The sequence below is a fragment of the Bombina bombina genome, chromosome 4, assembly GCF_027579735.1.
Source record: "Bombina bombina isolate aBomBom1 chromosome 4, aBomBom1.pri, whole genome shotgun sequence".
NCBI classification, from domain to species: domain Eukaryota; kingdom Metazoa; phylum Chordata; class Amphibia; order Anura; family Bombinatoridae; genus Bombina; species Bombina bombina.
In genome coordinates, this window is record NC_069502.1 from 442,350,325 (window position 1) to 442,369,077 (window position 18,753).

The 18,753-nt window shown below is 36.0% G+C and overlaps 1 protein-coding gene across 1 annotated transcript in view; it reads right to left on the reverse strand.

The window, feature by feature from the left end:
* LOC128656400 (titin-like) overlaps positions 1-18,753 on the reverse strand; it is a 491,015-nt gene that overhangs the window by 399,555 nt on the left and 72,707 nt on the right. Inside the window, exons 10-12 of the mRNA XM_053710280.1 lie at positions 10,183-10,440; positions 6,813-7,070; positions 1,233-1,490 (exon numbers count right to left, since the gene is read on the reverse strand). Coding sequence (XP_053566255.1) covers positions 1,233-1,490; positions 6,813-7,070; positions 10,183-10,440 — 774 coding nt within the window. The remainder of the gene's footprint in view (positions 1-1,232; positions 1,491-6,812; positions 7,071-10,182; positions 10,441-18,753) is intronic.

An 18,753-nucleotide genomic window follows, 5' to 3' on the forward strand; every position in this document is an offset into this window, starting at 1 on the left:
AATGTATTTAACATTTTGCATAGCATGTAAACAAACAATTGTAATCAAGAACAAACGTTTAGATGATCATATTTCATTTGTGATCCCGCTTCATAGACTAAAAGCACTGTTTGTTCATTAGCTTAACTTTTTAATGAAACATGTGATCATTGTTTTTAAAATATGAAGTGAGATGTATAGCCCAAAAAGATGAATGCAGTCAATATATGTTATGCAAAAATAGCCCAAAAAGGGGGTAAAATATCTTATAATAGATATAAAAAAACATTTGAAAACTGAGGGCAAAGTTATAAAAAAAATTAAAAAAATATTTATTTATAAGGGGGTGAAATAACTTTGAGTAAATATGATTTAACAGATTGAAACTTAAATGTCAAACCCCATCAATTAGCAAGGGCCAAATGGCCCCTGATGCCCCCGTTTCCGCTTGAGCCTTTAGGCTCGCCGGAAACAGCAGTTATGAAGCAACGGTCTTAAGACAGCTGCTCCTTAACTGGTCCGCCGCCTCTGAGGTTGTGGACATCAATCCACCCAATCTCATACGATTGGGCTGATTGACACCCCCTGCTAGCAATAATTCGGCCCCATAGTCAGAGCTATATATCTAGCATGTTCACTGGCCACTTCATATTAGGAATGAGCTGGTGGTGATTGGAAGATAATGTACATATGGGGCATTTGAGTTGCTTACTGGCCAAAGTGCTTTGAGGTTTAAATGTAATAAATCATTCACGTGTATGGTTCTTTGTTGGACTGTTCTTTTACAGTTAACATATTTCATTTGTTTTTAGTGTCCTGGTCTGGGCCTTGATTTGTATTCAAGTGTTTGAGTTTGCGTATGTGTTTAACCCTTTGCATAAATGAAATGCATAAGATGAGTGCAGAATAATTAAAAAAAATGATCTATCAAAATAAACAGATTATTTTTTTATCAGATTGTTTTTTACAATTGTTCATGTCTGTGTTTTTCATTTCCACTACCCAATAAACGACAATGAGCATTCTAGACTGTAAATTCTAGAATCTGAAATAAAATTCACATGCTTTGTTTTATTTATATCATTGCCAACACAGTAATAATAATACTGCTATTCTTCTGTTTTAGTTTCTTTGATTATGATTTTGAATTGATAATATAGTTCATTTAAAATAAATTTTAGTTTATTTTGGATTTAGATATTTTAAAATCTAAATATTCATGTCAAAAATATTTAAAAAGTTAAGCTACTCACTTGTGTATGTTGATATAGCACTGCTCTCTCCTTGTATGTTACTGTCACCAACAAGAGCAGAGACCAGGAATGTATAATAATTCCCAGGTGTCAGATCTTCAATGGTAACAGAAGGTGAAGTGACAATTTTACTAAATGTTGAATTTTCCTGGATTTGGATCAGATAAGAACGTGCGTTTCCTGTAGGTGGCTCCCAGCTCAGAGATACAGATCTGGTGGTAATGTTGAATTTGATCAGGTTCTTGATTACACCTGGATCTAAAATAGAATAGGAATATAATATGCTATAGAAAAGGTTAATAAACCTAAAACATTTGTCATATCTTACTGTTTACACTCTTTTTACATAAAACAGAATTTTAAATAAAATAATATTCCAATAGTTTTCACTTTTAGTATAAGTAAATATTATTAAACTGCAAATAACCTTCAAATGTAGGTAAAAAGAGCTAAAGCAAAGACTTTAGTTACAATAAACTATGATAAAAGAAATGTTTCTAACTAAATATTAAAGTATTTAAAAAAAGAACATTCACATTATTGATATCATGATCACATATATCACAATAAAAACATAGCACAATTTGATAAAGAAACAAATATCTAAAAGGAAGGGCTTAGTTAAAAATAAATACATTCAGAATTGATATGAGGTTAAAGGGACAGTCTACACCAGAATTGTTATTGTTTTAAAAGATAGATAATCCCTTTATTACCCATTCCCCAGTTTTGCATAACCAACACAGTTATATTAATATACTTTTAACCTCTGTGATTATCTTGTATCTAAGCCTCTGCAAACTGCCCCTTTATTTCAGTTCTTTTGACAGACGTGCAGTTTAGCCGATTAGTGCCTGCTCCCAGATAACTTCACGTTCACGAGCACAGTGTTATCTATATGAAACACATGAACTAACACCCTCTAGTGGTGAAAATTTGTTAAAATTCATTCTGAAAAGAGGTGGCCTTCAAGGTTTAAGAAATTAGCATATGAACCTCCTAGGTTAAGCTTTCAACTAAGAATACCAAGAGAACAACGCAAAATTGGTGATAAAAGTAAATTGGAAAATTGTTTAAAATTACATGCTCTATCTGAATCATGAAAGTTTATTTTAGTCTAGATTGTTCCTTTAAGGGTAATTTAAAGGGACAGTAAAACCTAGAATTTTTATCTAAAATAAAAGAGCTTTTATATTGGATGTTTTATATTGGATGGTTTGTGGATGCGAATTGGCAGCGTGTCGTATACAATTCTTGCTAGTGCACGGTGAGTAGCACATGCACAGTGTGTGCAAATTAAGTCACAGCTTTTTTATTTACAGAACCCAGCAAAAAGTCTCATTTTCGCATGGGAGTGTTCATGTAGAACCACCATGATTATGAAGCAGGTAGGAGTAGTCCGGCGGTAATTTCAAAATGGTCAGTGCTGGAAAACGTACTCAATTTTAACTGCATGGAAAAAATTACTGATCCCAGGGATAGTGTACTACTGGCTAATCAGGGGCAAGGATTCCAATAAAGTAAGTCTATTTTTGGCGTAGACTGTCCCTTTAAGTTAACATATATTATATTAATAATAAATGACTATTTGTAGTTGGACACTTAATATATGTTTCAATTACTTTTGGTGAGTTCATATCAATAAAAATGGGCCAGATTACAAGTGGCATGCTATTTAGCGTGCACAATCACCGCCAGAAGTAAACTTTTAATGTGCATAGGTTAGCGCTTATTACAAGTTGAAAGTAAATGGTTTATGCTTGAGCAAAAGCCACCGCTCTAACTTCAGATATCAAAAATTCATAAACTTCTTCTCCCCATAGACTTCAATGGAGTCGGCAAACTGAAAAAACCCTTACTTATAGCTTGCACGCTAACTCAACATGCATTGGGCCAACTGCGCTAACCCGAATGTAGTTATTTTACATTCCAATGTTCTTCACATAAAAGAACATTTCTATTTATTTTTAAATATTTATATCTGTTGTATTTTTTGTATAATATATATCTATACATATATATATATATATAGATAGATATTTTTATATATATATATATATATATATATATATATGGGTGTGTATATACAGATAGGAAGAACATTGGATTGTAAAATATTTACAGTACATACACAGTAAAATACATTATTAAATACTGACTGCTAGATTAGGTGTTTTGCGTTAGGGTTAAAAAGCAGCGTTGAGAGGTCCCAGCGTTGCTTTTTAACGCCCGCTGGTATTACGAGTCTTGCAGGTACAGGTGTACCGCTCACTTTTTTTGCTCGACTCTAAAATATCGCAAATCCACGTACGTCAATTGCGTATTCTATATTTTCAATGGGATTTTCCTAATGCCGGTATTACAAGTCTTCCTAAAAGTGAGCGGTACACCCTCTACCTCCAAGATCCCTAACGCATTTTAAAGTCAGTAGTTAAGAGTTTTATGGGCTAATGCCGTAGTATAAAACTCTTAACTAAAATGCTAAAAATTACTCTAACACCCATAAACTACCTATTAACCCCTAAACCGAGGACCCCCCACATCGCAAACAGTTAAATAAAATTTTAAACCCCTAATCTGCTGAACCGGACATCGCCGCCACTTTAATAAATATATTAACCCCTAAAACGTTGCACTCCCGCCTCGCAAACACTAGTTGAATTTTATTATCTCCTAATCTGCTGTCCCTAACATCGCCGCCACCTACCTACATTTATTAACCCCTAATCTGCCGCCCCCAACGTCGCAGCCACTATATTAACTGTATTAACCCCTAAACCTAAGTCTAACCCTAACCCTAACACCCCCCTAATTAAATATAATTTAAATAAATCTAAATAAAATTACTATCATTAACTAAATTATAAATATTTAAAACTAAATACTTACCTATAAAATAAACCCTAAGCTAGCTACAATATAACTAATAGTTACATTGTAGCTAGCTTAGGTTTTATTATTATTTTACAGGCAACTTTGTATTTATTTTAACTAGGTACAATAGTTATTAAATAGTTATGAACTATTTAATAGCTACCTAGTTAAAATAAATACAAATTTACCTGTAAAATAAAACCTAACCTGAGTTACAATTACACTTAACACTACACTATAATTAAATTAATTCTCTAAATTAACTACAATTAAATACAATTAAATAAAATTATCTAAATTACGAGAAAAAAAAACACACTAAATTACAGAAAATAATAAAATAATTACAATTTTTTTAAACTAATTACACCTAATCTAATCCCCCTAATAAAATAAAAAAGCCCCCCAAAATAATATAAAGCCCTACCCTATACTAAATTACAAATAGCCCTTAAAAGGGCTTTTTGCTGGGCATTGCCCCAAAGTAATCAGCTCTTTTACCTGTAAAAAAAGTACAATACCCCCCAACATTAAAACCCCCCACCCACACACCCAACTCTACTATAAAACCCACCCAATACTCCCTTAATAAAACCTAACACTAACCCCTTGAAGATCACCCTACCTTGAGAAGTCTTCCCCCAACCGGGCTGAAGTCCTTACCGAAGCTGGGCGAGTGGTCCTCTAGATGGGCAAAAGTCCTCATCCAAGCCGGGCAGAAGAGGTCCTCCAGACAGGCAAAAGTCTTCATCCAGACGGCATCTTTTATCTTCATCCATCCGGAGCGGAGCAGGTCAATCTTCAAGATATCCGACGCGGAGCATCCTCTTCCATCAAAGTCTTCTTACTAAATGATGGTTCCTTTAAGTGACGTCATCCAAGATGGCGTCCCTTCAATTCCGATTGGCTGATAGAATTTTATCAGCCAATCGGAATTAAGGTAGAAAAAATCCTATTGGTTGATGCAATCAGCCAATAGGATTGAGCTCACATTCTATTGGCTGATTGGAACAGCCAATAGAATGCAAACTCAATCCTATTAGCTGATTGGATCAGCCAATAGGATTAAACTTCAATCCTATTGGCTGATTGCATCAGTCAATAGGATTTTTTCTACCTTAATTCCGATTGGCTGATAGAATTCTATCAGCCAATTGGAATTGAAGGGACGCCATCTTGGATGACGTCACTTAAAGGTACCGTCATTTAGTAAGAAGACTCCGGATGAAGAGGATGCTCTGCGTCGGATGTCTTGAAGATGGACCCGCTCCGCGTCGGATGGATGAAGATAGAAGATGTTGTCTGGATGAAGACTTCTGCCCGTCTGGAGGACCTCTTCTGCCTGGCTTGGATGAAGACTTCTGCCCGTCTGGAGGACCACTTCACCCGGCTTCGTTGAGAACTTCGGCCCGGTTGGGTGAAGACTTCTCAAGGTAGGGTGATCTTCAAGGGGTTAGTGTTAGGTTTTATTAAGGGGGTATTGGGTGGGTTTTAGAGTAGGTTTGGGTGTGTGGGTGGTGGGTTTCAATGTTGGGGGGGGGGTATTGTACTTTTTTTTACAGGTAAAAGAGCTGATTACTTTGGGGCAATGCCCCGCAAAAAGCCCCTTTAAGGGCTATTTGTAATTTAGTATTATTTAATTGTAGTTAATTTAGGGAATTAATTTAATTATAGTGTAGTGTTAGGTGTAATTGTAACTCAGGTTGAGTTTACTTTCAACTTATAATAAGCGCACAAGTTAACGCAATTGACTGTGGTATTTCACGTTTTCTAATGAAATATAAAAGTCAATGTTTTATTTGTTAGATTTAAAAATGTACACAGTTTATGTATTTGAGGATGCAGTAATCATTCTAGGATAAATCGCTATTTTTCTCAAGCGTTTTCTTTAAACTAATAATACGGCAGTAAGCCCAACAAGCTCAAACACCTGCAATTAACCCCTAATAGGTGGTTATAATAATACTGTTGAACATTTATGAAACATAAATTAAGTTCAAATCATGGAATATATGTTTAAATCTGAAATGTTTAAAAATAACTCCAACATTTTGGGCAAGATTACAAGTGGAGCTAATAAATAACCCTGGATTTGGATCAGATAAGTTGCTGGTTAATGCTACCGCGAGATTGCGGTAGCAATTAGCACTGTAAAAATTAACCATAAATCAGATTTCTGGTTGATTTTTGAAATGTTCCCTAATTGCCCCCAAATTTAAGTGTATTGTTTTAAATTTAAAAAAAAAATAGCTTTTTTAAAATAAAAATAACTGCACAAAGCAGTTTTTAGGGTTTAAAGTGAGCGGGTGTTAGAAAAAAAACGGCACTGAAATTTACATTGCGGTCTGGTCTATATATACATATGAACACATAAATATACAGTATATCTATATATTCATATACTTATATATTTAAAATGTACTGCCCATCGCTGAGCGACTTACCCCATTCGCTGCACTAGGTTCTGTGCCATGTCTGATGGCTTCAGAACAAGGCTCCCATTGTATCTTATGGTCACGTTCACATTGTGCTATTCTTGTAATACCAGTGCATATTTGCTTGTGCTGGTATTACTGAGTGGAGCACAAATATCTCACTCTCGAAAGCACAATTTTGCGCTCCACTCGTAATCTGACCCCTTATATCTTAACATTTACTTTATCAATAATCAGTGATGGCTTGTTGTCCCTTCCTAAGGACACTTACTTGTGTAGCTAGAAATATCACTGCTTCCCCCCTGTATATTCTTTTCGCCAACAAGGACTGAGACCAGGAATGTGTAATAATTCCCAGGTGTCAGATCATCAACTGAAGCAGAGAGTGAAGTCACATATTTACTGAATGTTGAATTTCCCTGGATTTGGATTAGATAAGAACTTGCATTTCCCTCAGGTGCTCCCCAGCTTAGAGATACAGATCTGGTAGTGATATTGAATGTGTTCAGGTTCCTGACTTTTTCAGGTTCTGAAAGAAAACAGACTAGTGGTGATGCAATTTCATTTTATTTACTTTTTATTATTATTATGCTTTTACTTTGCAATGTTCTAGAACTAAAAGAAATACATACCAGGGAAAATAAATTATGTAACTCAATTATGAATTTCAGAAATATAAAATACAATTTTGTGTTACTGTGCTTTATGTCAATGCTTATGTTAAATGGTGGGTTTCTGAAATACTCCACCCAGACACGACTCAAAAATACTGACAAAAATCATTCTGAACCGTAAAATAAAAATCTATACCAAAATGAAACATTGTAAATGTAGTTATTAGTAGAAATTAACATTAGATACTTATTGCTTGCTTAGTACTCATGCCTTAAAAAAGATATTTGTTAAGGTTGTAGAACTCTCATTTCATCTCTGTTGACTGTGATAAAATTGCACTCGTAGAACAATTGATCAATTGATACACAACATTTTTTTCTTTTAGAGACCCACTCAGCTAGATTTAGAGTTTTGTCGGTAAGGACCTGCGTAGCTAACGCCGGCTTTTTTCTGGCCGCACCATAAAATAACTCTGGTATTGAGAGTCCACATAAAGGCTGCGTTAGTCTCCAAAAAAGGAGCGTAGAGCATATTTAACGCAGCTTCAACTCTCGATACCAATGGCGTCCCTCAAATTCCGATTGGCTGATAGGATTCTATCAGCCAATCGGAATTAAGGTAGGAATATTCTGATTGGCTGATGGAATCAGCCAATCAGAATCAAGTTCAATACGATTGGCTGATCCAATCAGCCAATCAGATTGAGCTCGCATTCTATTGGCTGTTCCAAATTCGAGGGACGCCATCTTGGATGACATCCCTTAAAGGAACCGTCATTCTTCAGTTGGACGTCGCCGGATGAAGATGGGTCTGCGGTGGAGGTCTTCAGGATGGAGCCGGTCCTCATCGGATGAAGATAGAAGATGCCGCTTGGAAGATGATGGTTGCCGGTCCGGATCTACTCTTCTTCCCGGATAGGATGAAGACTTTGGAGCCTCTTCTGGACCTCTTCAGCCGCCGGAAGATGGATCGCCAGCCCCCGCTTGGGTTGGATGAAGATTTTGGAGCCAGGACGGATCGGTGAACCTGGTATGGTGAAGACAAGGTAGGATGATCTTCAGGGGCTTAGTGTTAGGTTTATTTAAGGGGGGTTTGGGTTAGATTAGGGGTATGTGGGTGGTGGGTTGTAATGTTGGGGGGGGGGGGGTATTGTATGTTTTTTTTTACAGGCAAAAGAGCTGAACTTCTTGGGGCATGCCCCGCAAAGGGCCCTGTTCAGGGCTGGTAAGGTAAAAGAGCTTTGAACTTTAGTCATTTAGAATAGGGTAGGGCATTTTTTTATTTTGGGGGGCTTTGTTATTTTATTAGGGGGCTTAGAGTAGGTGTAATTAGTTTAAAATTGTTGTAATATTTTTCTTATGTTTGTAAATATTTTTTTATTTTTTTGTAACTTAGTTCTTTTTTATTTTTTGTACTTTAGTTAGTTTATTTCATTGTAGTTATTTGTAGGTATTGTATTTAATTTATTTATTGATAGTGTAGTGTTAGGTTTAATTGTAGGTAATTGTAGGTATTTTATTTAATTAATTTATTGATAGTGTAGTGTTAGGTTTAATTGTAACTTAGGTTAGGATTTATTTTACAGGTAAATTTGTAATTATTTTAACTATTTTAGCTATTAAATAGTTATTAACTATTTAATAGCTATTGTACCTGGTTAAAATAAATACAAAGTTACCTGTAAAATAAATATAAATAATAAAATAGCTATAATATAATTATAATTTATATTGTAGCTATATTAGGGTTTATTTTACAGGTAAGTATTTAGCTTTAAATAGGAATAATTTATTTAATAAGAGTTAATTAATTTCGTTAGATTAAAATTATATTTAATTTAGGGGGGTGTTAGTGTTAGGGTTAGACTTAGCTTTAGGGGTTAATACATTTATTAGAATAGCGGCGAGATTCGGTCGGCAGATTAGGGGTTAATAATTTAAGTTAGGTGTCGGCGATGTTAGGGAGGGCAGGTTAGGGGTTAATAAATATAATATAGGGGTCGGCGGTGTTAGGGGCAGCAGATTAGGGGTACATAGCTATAATGTAGCTGGCGGCTCTTTGCGGTCAGCAGATTAGGGGTTAATTATTGTAGGTAGGTGGCGGCGACGTTGTGGGGGGCAGGTTAGGGGTTAATAAATATAATATAGGGGTCGGCGATGTTAGGGCAGCAGATTAGGGGTACATAGGGATAATGTAGCTGGCGGCGGCGTGCGGACGGCAGATTAGGGGTTAATAAGTGTAGGTAGCTGGCGGCGACGTTGTGGGGGGCAGATTAGGGGTTAATAAATATAATATAGGGGTCGGCGGTGTTAGGGGCAGCAGATTAGGGGTACATAAGGATAACGTAGGTGGCGGTCGGCAGATTAGGGGTTAAAAAAATGTAATCGAGTTGCGGCGATGTGGGGGGACCTCGGTTTAGGGGTACATAGGTAGTTTATGGGTGTTAGTGTACTTTAGAGTACAGTAGTTAAGAGCTTTATGAACCGGCGTTAGCCCAGAAAGCTCTTAACTACTGACTTTTTTCTGCGACTGGAGTTTTGTCGTTAGATTTCTAACGCTCACTTCAGCCACATCTCTAAATACCGGAGTTAGAAAAATCCCATTGAAAAGATAGGATACGCAATTTACGTAAGGGGATCTGCGGTATGGAAAAGTCGCGGCTGAAAAGTGAGCGTTAGACCCTTTTTTGAGTGACTCCAAATACCGGAGGTAGCCAAAAACCAGCGTTAGGAGCCTCTAACGCTGGTTTTCACGGCTACCGCCAAACTCCAAATCTAGGCCACTGTCTCCAAAAAACATCATAAATAAGTATGTTTTTCAAGTAGTTACAACAAATTTAATCTTGTGCAGAGATACCACTGTGGAACAACATTTCAGGAATCCTAGCAATCCCCTGAAATGTTCTGCAAATGCAAAGTCTATTCTCATAGATTAAAGTAATTATTGATGTTTCTTTTTTGTACCAGTTTTGAATATGCATTAATGTAATTAGTACTTTCTTAAACCTTAAAAAAAAATGATCTCACCTGTATATGTAGATATGTATTTGTTCTTCCCCTGTATATTATCTTCACCAACAAGAGCAGAGACTAAGAATGTGTAATAACTCCCAGGCGTTAGATCTCCAATTGTAAATAAAGCTGAAGCCACAGTCTTGCTGAATGTTACATTTCCCTGGATTTGGATTAGATAAGAGCTTACATTTCCTTCAGGTGGTTCCCAGATCAGAGACACAGATCTGGTAGCGATGTTGAATGTGGTTAGGTTCTTGACTTCACCAGGTTCTTCAAGAAAAGATAATAGAATAAGCTTATTAATGTTCATAATAATACTATTAGATATATATTAACTTAAATGGACATGAAAATTAAATTTTTTCTTTCATGATTTAAAGTGAATTGAGGACTGTGTGCCCGGTTTTTAAAAAAAAACTATTAAAAACAGGGGCACTTTAATACATGAAACTTTACATTTCACTCGCTTTGTTAAAATACTTACCTTTTATTCTTGAAAGCCGTCCTGCGCTTCCACCGGCTATCGCAAGAATCTTCATACGTCAGCAATGATGAATCTGACTTCCTCCAATCACGGCATCCCCCCAGAGCAAGCATTGCCTGAGGCCAAGCCGTGAATGGAGGAAGCCGGATTTGTTATATGAAGAGATTTGCGACAGGCGGGGGAAGAGCTGGAGCGGCTTTCAAGAATAAAAGGTAAGAATTTTAATAAAACAAGTGAAATGTAAAGTTTGATGAATGAAAGTGCCCCTGTTTTTAAGAGGATTTTTAAAAACCGGGCGCACATTCCAATTTAGTATGTCAAGGTATATGTAAGGTTAATAACTATATATTTTAATCATATATTTCAAGATTAATAAATATATATCTTTAAACAGATATTTTGCTGGTCAGTAAAAAAAAAATGACTCATCTCATTCAGAAGAACTGACTTCAAACACGTTTGATTCTCCCCCACTTTTTCAATTACACAGGAAACTCATAAAGATTACTTTAAAAGAGACATTCCTAGCTAAAGTGAGAACAATAGAGCATTTGGTTTAATTAAAATGTAAAACAATTTCAGAAACCATATGTGTGATTGCTTGGGAATGTGAGATAAAATCTCCTACCCTCTTACAACACTGCCTGTTAGTCTAGTTTAAAATGACATGTTTGGTGAGAATATCAACATTACTCTCAGGTACAAAATGACCCCATGTGGTGAGTAAAAGACGGGGCGTCTGGAATCTTCTTTGAAGCTTGATGAGATGGAAATTGGCTTACTGGAATCTCAAAGACACATGTTAAGGTGTGACTTTGAGATTTACTGAACATACAGCAAATTATCATCCCTGAATGCATGCCCCAGAATGTATTAAATATAGAAATTTTGGAAACTGTCTAATTCTCTATTATTACATGGATATTTGCTAAGCTTGGGAGATAAATATTTAGTCAGTCTAAAATTTTTAATAACCTCTATATTGTTTGCATTTTTCAGGCATATAATTTCAGATCTGCATGGGATATTTATATTGGAAATAAATTCAAAATTAGTATAGATTAAATAACCATTTTAATAATACCATATTTGAATTACATGTATATATAACATGTTTTCCTATTTTTCCAGACAAAGCCAAAAAGGTGACACACACAGGACGATACATAGGATAAGATAAGTCATATCATATGAATGTGCAATAAATGTTTATAAAGTTTTAAATACATCTCTTAAAATATAGTGAGATGAATATATGGAAGTTACTTTGATGTGATATGACTATGAAATATAAACTTTCTGTTAGGCTAAATGAAATATAAATTATTTTAATATAATGTTAGATATATTTGATGTTTCATATCAAAATGATCAGAAAATTCATTAAGATATAACTTATCCAAAACAAATATTCGGCTAGATTTGGAGTTTTGTCGGTAACGACCCGAAAAACTAACGCCCGCGTTTTACTGGTCGCACCATAAAAATAACTCTGGTATCGAGAGTCCACATAAAGGCTGCGTTAGGCTCCAAAAAAGGAGCGTAGAGCATTTTTAACGCAGCTTCAACTCTGGATACCAGAGTTGCTTACGGAAGCGGCCAGCCTCAAAAACGTGCTCGTGCACGATTCTCCCATAGGAAACAATGGGGCTGTTTGAGCTGAAAAAAAACCTAACACCTGCAAAAAAGCCGCGTTCAGCTCCTAACGCAGCCCCATTGTTTGCTATGCGGTAACCCTTCCGACGTCTGCACTTAACACTCTAACATGTACCCCGAGTCTAAACACCCCTAACCTTACACTTATTAACCCCTAATCTGCCGCCCCCGCTATCGCTGACCCCTGCATATTATTATTAACCCCTAATCTGCCGCTCCGTAAACCGCCGCTACTTACATTATCACTATGTACCCCTAATCTGCTGCCCTAACATCGCCGACCCCTATATTATATTTATTAACCCCTAATCTGCCCCCCACAACGTCCCCTCCACCTGCCTACACTTATTAACCCCTAATCTGCCGACCGGACCGCACCGCTATTATAATAAAGTTATTAACCCCTAATTCGCCTCACTAACCCTATCATAAATAGTATTAACCCCTAATCTGCCCTCCCTAACATCGCCGACACCTAACTTCAATTATTAACCCCTAATCTGCCGACCGAATCTCGCCGCTATTCTAATAAATGTATTAACCCCTAAAGCTAAGTCTAACCCTAATACTAACACCCCCCTAAATTAAATATAATTTAAATCTAACGAAATTAATTAACTCTTATTAAATAAATTATTCCTATTTAAAGCTAAATACTTACCTGTAAAATAAACCCTAATATAGCTACAATATAAATTATAATTATATTATAGCTATTTTATTATTTATATTTATTTTACAGGTAACTTTGTATTTATTTTAACCAGGTACAATAGCTATTAAATAGTTAATAACTATTTAATAGCTAAAATAGTTAAAATAATTACAAATTTACCTGTAAAATAAATCCTAACCTAAGTTACAATTAAACCTAGCACTACACTATCAATAAATTAATTAAATAAAATACCTACAATTACCTACAATTAAACCTAACACTACACTATCAATAAATAAATTAAATACAATACCTACAAATAACTACAATGAAATAAACTAACTAAAGTACAAAAAATAAAAAAGAACTAAGTTACAAAAAAATAAAAAAATATTTACAAACATAAGAAAAATATTACAACAATTTTAAACTAATTACACCTACTCTAAGCCCCCTAATAAAATAACAAAGCCCCCCAAAATAAAAAAATGCCCTACCCTATTCTAAATGACTAAAGTTCAAAGCTCTTTTACCTTACCAGCCCTGAACAGGGCCCTTTGCGGGGCATGCCCCAAGAAGTTCAGCTCTTTTGCCTGTAAAAAAAAACATACAAACCCCCCCCCCCCCCAACATTACAACCCACCACCCACATACCCCTAATCTAACCCAAACCCCCCTTAAATAAACCTAACACTAAGCCCCTGAAGATCATCCTACCTTGTCTTCACCTCACCAGGTATCACCGATCCGTCCTGGCTCCAAAATCTTTATCCAACCCAAGCGGGGGTTGGCGATCCATCATCCGGTGCCTCAATCAGATTGAGCTCGCATTCTATTGGCTGATCGGAACAGCCAATAGAATGCGAGCTCAATCTGATTGGCTGATTGGATCAGCCAATCGGATTGAACTTGATTCTGATTGGCTGATTCCATCAGCCAATCAGAATATTCCTACCTTAACTCCGATTGGCTGATAGAATCCTATCAGCCAATCGGAATTCGAGGGACGCCATCTTGGATGACGTCCCTTAAAGGAACCGTCATTCTGCAGTTGGACGTCGCCGGAAGAAGATGGGTCCGCGGTGGAGGTCTTCAGGATGGAGCCGGTCGTCATCGGATGAAGATAGAAGATGCCGCTTGGATCAAGATGGTTGCCGGTCCGGATCGCCTCTTCTTCCGGGATAGGATGAAGACTTTGGAGCCTCTTCTGGACCTCTTCAGGCACCGGATGATGGATCGCCAACCCCCGCTTGGGTTGGATGAAGATTTTGGAGCCAGGACGGATCGGTGATACCTGGTGAGGTGAAGACAAGGTAGGATGATCTTCAGGGGCTTAGTGTTAGGTTTATTTAAGGGGGGTTTGGGTTAGATTAGGGGTATGTGGGTGGTGGGTTGTAATGTTGGGGGGGTATTGTATGGGTTTTTTTTACAGGCAAAAGAGCTGAACTTCTTGGGGCATGCCCCACAAAGGGCCCTGTTCAGGGCTGGTAAGGTAAAAGAGCTTTTAACTTTAGTAATTTAGAATAGGGTAGGGCATTTTTTATTTTGGGGGGCTTTGTTGTTTTATTAGGGGGCTTAGAGTAGGTGTAATTAGTTTAAAATTGTTGTAATATTTTTCTTATGTTTGTAGATATTTTTTTATTTTTTGTAACTTAGTTCTTTTTTATTTTTTGTACTTTAGCTAGTTTATTTAATTGTATTTATTTGTAGCAATTGTATTTAATTAATTTATTGATTGTGTAGTGTTATGTTAATTGTAGGTAATTGTAGGTAGTTTATTTAATTAATTTATTGATAGTATAGTGTTAGTTTTAATTGTAACTTAGTTTAGGATTTCTTTTACAGGTAAATTTTTAATTATTTTAACTATTTTAGCTATTAAATAGTTCTTAACTATTTAATAGCTATTGTACCTGGTTAAAATAAATACAAAGTTACCTGTAAAATAAATATAAATCCTAAAATGGCTATCATATAAATATAATTTATATTGTAGCTATATTAGGATTTATTTTACAGGTAAGTATTTAGCTTTAAATAGGAATAATTTACTTAATAAGAGTTAATTTATTTAGTTAGATTTAAATTATATTTAATTTAGGGGGGGTGTTAGTGTTAGGGTTAGACTTAGCTTTAGGGGTTAATACATTTATTAGAATGCGGTGAGCTCCGGTCGGCAGATTAGGGGTTAATAATTGAAGTTAGGTGTCGGCGATGTTAGGGAGGGCAGATTAGGGGTTAATACTATTTATTATAGGGTTAGTGAGGCGGATTAGGGGTTAATAACTTTATTATAGTAGCGCTCAGGTCCGCTCGGCAGATTAGGGGTTAATAAGTGTAGGTAGCTGGCGGCGACGTTGTGGGGGGCAGATTAGGGGTTAATAAATATAATACAGGGGTCGGCGGTGTTAGGGGCAGCAGATTAGGGGTACATAGGGATAATGTAGCTGGCGGCGGCGTGCGGACGGCAGATTAGGGGTTAATAAGTGTAGGTAGCTGGCGGCGACGTTGTGGGGGGCAGATTAGGGGTTAATAAATATAATACAGGGGTCGGCGGTGTTAGGGGCAGCAGATTAGGGGTACATAAGTATAACGTAGGTGGCGGTCGGCAGATTAGGGGTTAAAAAAATTTAATCGAGTGTCGGTGATGTGGGGGGACCTCGGTTTAGGGGTACATAGGTAGTTTATGGGTGTTAGTGTAGTTTAGAGCACAGTAGTTAAGAGCTTTATAAACCGGCGTTAGCCCAGAAAGCTCTTAACTACTGGCTTTTTTCCTGCGGCTGGAGTTTTGTCGTTAGATGTCTAACGCTCACTTCAGAAACGACTCTAAATACCGGAGTTAGGAAGATCCCATTGAAAAGATAGGATACGCAATTGACGTAAGGGGATCTGCGGTATGGAAAAGTTGCGGCTGAAAAGTGAGCGTTAGACCCTATTTTGAGTGACTCTAAATACCGGCGGTAGCCTAAAACCAGCGTTAGGAGCCTCTAACGCTGGTTTTCACGGCTACCGCCAAACTCCAAATCTAGGTCATTGTGAATAGTTGTTGCAGTAAATTATGATAAAATGAATAACCATTTCATAGAAATACTGAATTAAGTGTAAAACGTTTAGAAATAGTGCTGCATGTATTGCTGTGTTGTGCTGTCACCTAGTGTCATGATGCAAAATTGCAACCATGAGATGATTGGTTGTTGCAAGGATGCATTTCCTTGACAACACCCTTACCAAATAAACCAATCCATGTTCAGTTGCAAAGAACCAATCCGAGACAAGGTTTCCATTTTGGGCGTTTCCAATTTAACAGGTGAGGAGAACCCATATAAAGTTATTGCAAGAGAGAGAGAGGAGATTTTCTGCTAAGCTAAACTTGTGACTGGTTCCTGTTGGGCGCGAAATACCATTTACTCAAAGCTAAGCTGATCTACTCATTGACTGCAAATTATACTTTTTGGTATTCTGAGGTGAAATTGGATCTATTGAGAAATACTGGAAACTGGATATCGTCTGGTTTATTTGGTAAAGTATACAAAGTTATTGGTAAGATAAGTTATATGCATAGTTACTACAGTTAAATTATAATAAGCAGATTTAAGGAAAAAGTTTATATTTCAAGATAGCATTTCATAGCCTATGTATTGTTAAAATAATCCCAATCTTAAATTGTTTATCTATGCAAATATAATAATATAGTTCTGATGTTTTAAATCAATATTGTATTAGGATAAATTACAGTTAATTAGCATAATATATATTATCCTATTGTTTATAAGCACTGTTTAGAATCGTATTGCTTGGATGTTAAAAGCGAAAGATTTTAGTCTCATTGTAATATTTTAAATGCAGCTCTGAATGAAAGGTTGGTTTTAAAGATACATTTTTCTGGGTTTTGTAAGAAGGATAGCATATCTTAATAGTTGGTTTCAAGTGCATATAATATTGTGTCATATTCTAATATTGCAAATATATTTCAAAAATGTTCATGGATATTAACTAAATAAAAGAATTCAGATGTTTATATTAATTGTATGGTTTCTAGTAGATGCATGTTGGTTAAGGGTTTCTATTTTTAAGGATAATTATTATTTGTATTGTGTTATAACCCTGCCATAAGCTGATATATTATTTGGAGAGCACTACTAAGATTTTCATAAATATACTGACAAGTTTTACTAGCAAATTTGCTTATTTCTCTAGGTATTCTTTGTTGAAGGAGCATTGATGCACCGCTGGGAACTGGCTGAAAACCTTCAGTGAACCAATGACAGGAGGCACACATGTGCGCCTACCAATATTTAGCTAGTTTCTAGTAGTGCATTGCGTCTACACGACCTTACCTAGGTATGTTTTTAAAAAAGAATACCAACTAAATGAAGAAAATTATATAATAGTAGTAAATGTGAAAATTGTTTAAAATTGTACACTCTATTGCACACTAATTGTTGTGCACCAGTGAAAAGGGGTATATAGCGGCTCTTTGTGGGCGTCAGAGGTAGCTTGTGTATTACGAGTTGAAAGTAAACGTGTTGTTACAATCATAAAAACTTTTTCTAATAAAAATTACTTTAAAAAAAATATTGTATATTAAAGGGCTCAAAGATATGAGGTCTCAGGTGTTAGAAAAAATAGTCCTGCAAAGGGCTTTAACATAGAGCTACATACATATACATGTCTGGATAGATAGACAGATAGATAGATAGATAGATAGATAGATAGATAGACAGACAGACAGACAGACAGACAGACAGACAGACAGACAGACAGACAGATAGATAGATAGATAGATAGATAGATAGATAGATAGATAGATAGATAGATAGATAGATAAACCAACTCTGCTGGAAATCATAAGTAGAGCAACGGGTGGTTATCATATTGGTTGGTGTGTGCTGATCTTTTACTGGATTAGCTATATCTATAGATATAGATATATACACATGTATTTATATATACACACACACACATATATATATATATATATATATACCAAAAGAGCCCAGCACACTTAGGCATGATCCAACCACTGGGGTGCTTTTCAAAACAATAGTATAAAAGTCCCAAGGTGGAAAGCACTCAGCCGGACTTGTAAACAAAAATTACTTTATTGATATAGCGTGTATATTGATTAGCATATGATTCTAAAAGAGCTTATAGCCCATATGATAGCTATTCCTTGTTACACATGATAGGTTGCTAGAGACAAGAGTACCCTAGGCACTGGACATTAGCTGTATCCGTCAGTGTAGGATGAACAGTTTATGTATTAGACTTGAAGAATAGGACACAGGTATTTACAGGGAGCAATTACAAGTATTAACTCTAAGACATGTTCTGTATTTAGGGTTACATCATAATAGTAATGATTGCATAGGCTGGTTAGTATTTATGTCTGATTGCTATACTTGCTTGTATTTACTACCGTAATGTCCAGCACCTAGGGTTGGCCACTGTGGACATCCGTACTTCCATTTGCGCATGCGCTGTAGCTCGACTGGGGCACTGCAGTGATTCACTTGGTGTGGAGGGTAAGTAACGATTGTTTGTTGTTGGCATCTGAGGACGGGGGAGACCCCAAAAACGTTCATACAATAAAGTAATTTTTGTTTACAAATCCGACTGAGTGCTTTCCACCCAGTGTGTGTGTGTGTGTTTATATGTGTGTACGTATTTATTTATTTATGTATTTATATGTGTGTATATGTATTTACATATACACATAAATAGATATGTATACATATATATATATATATATATATATATATATATATGCATTTATATATAAATA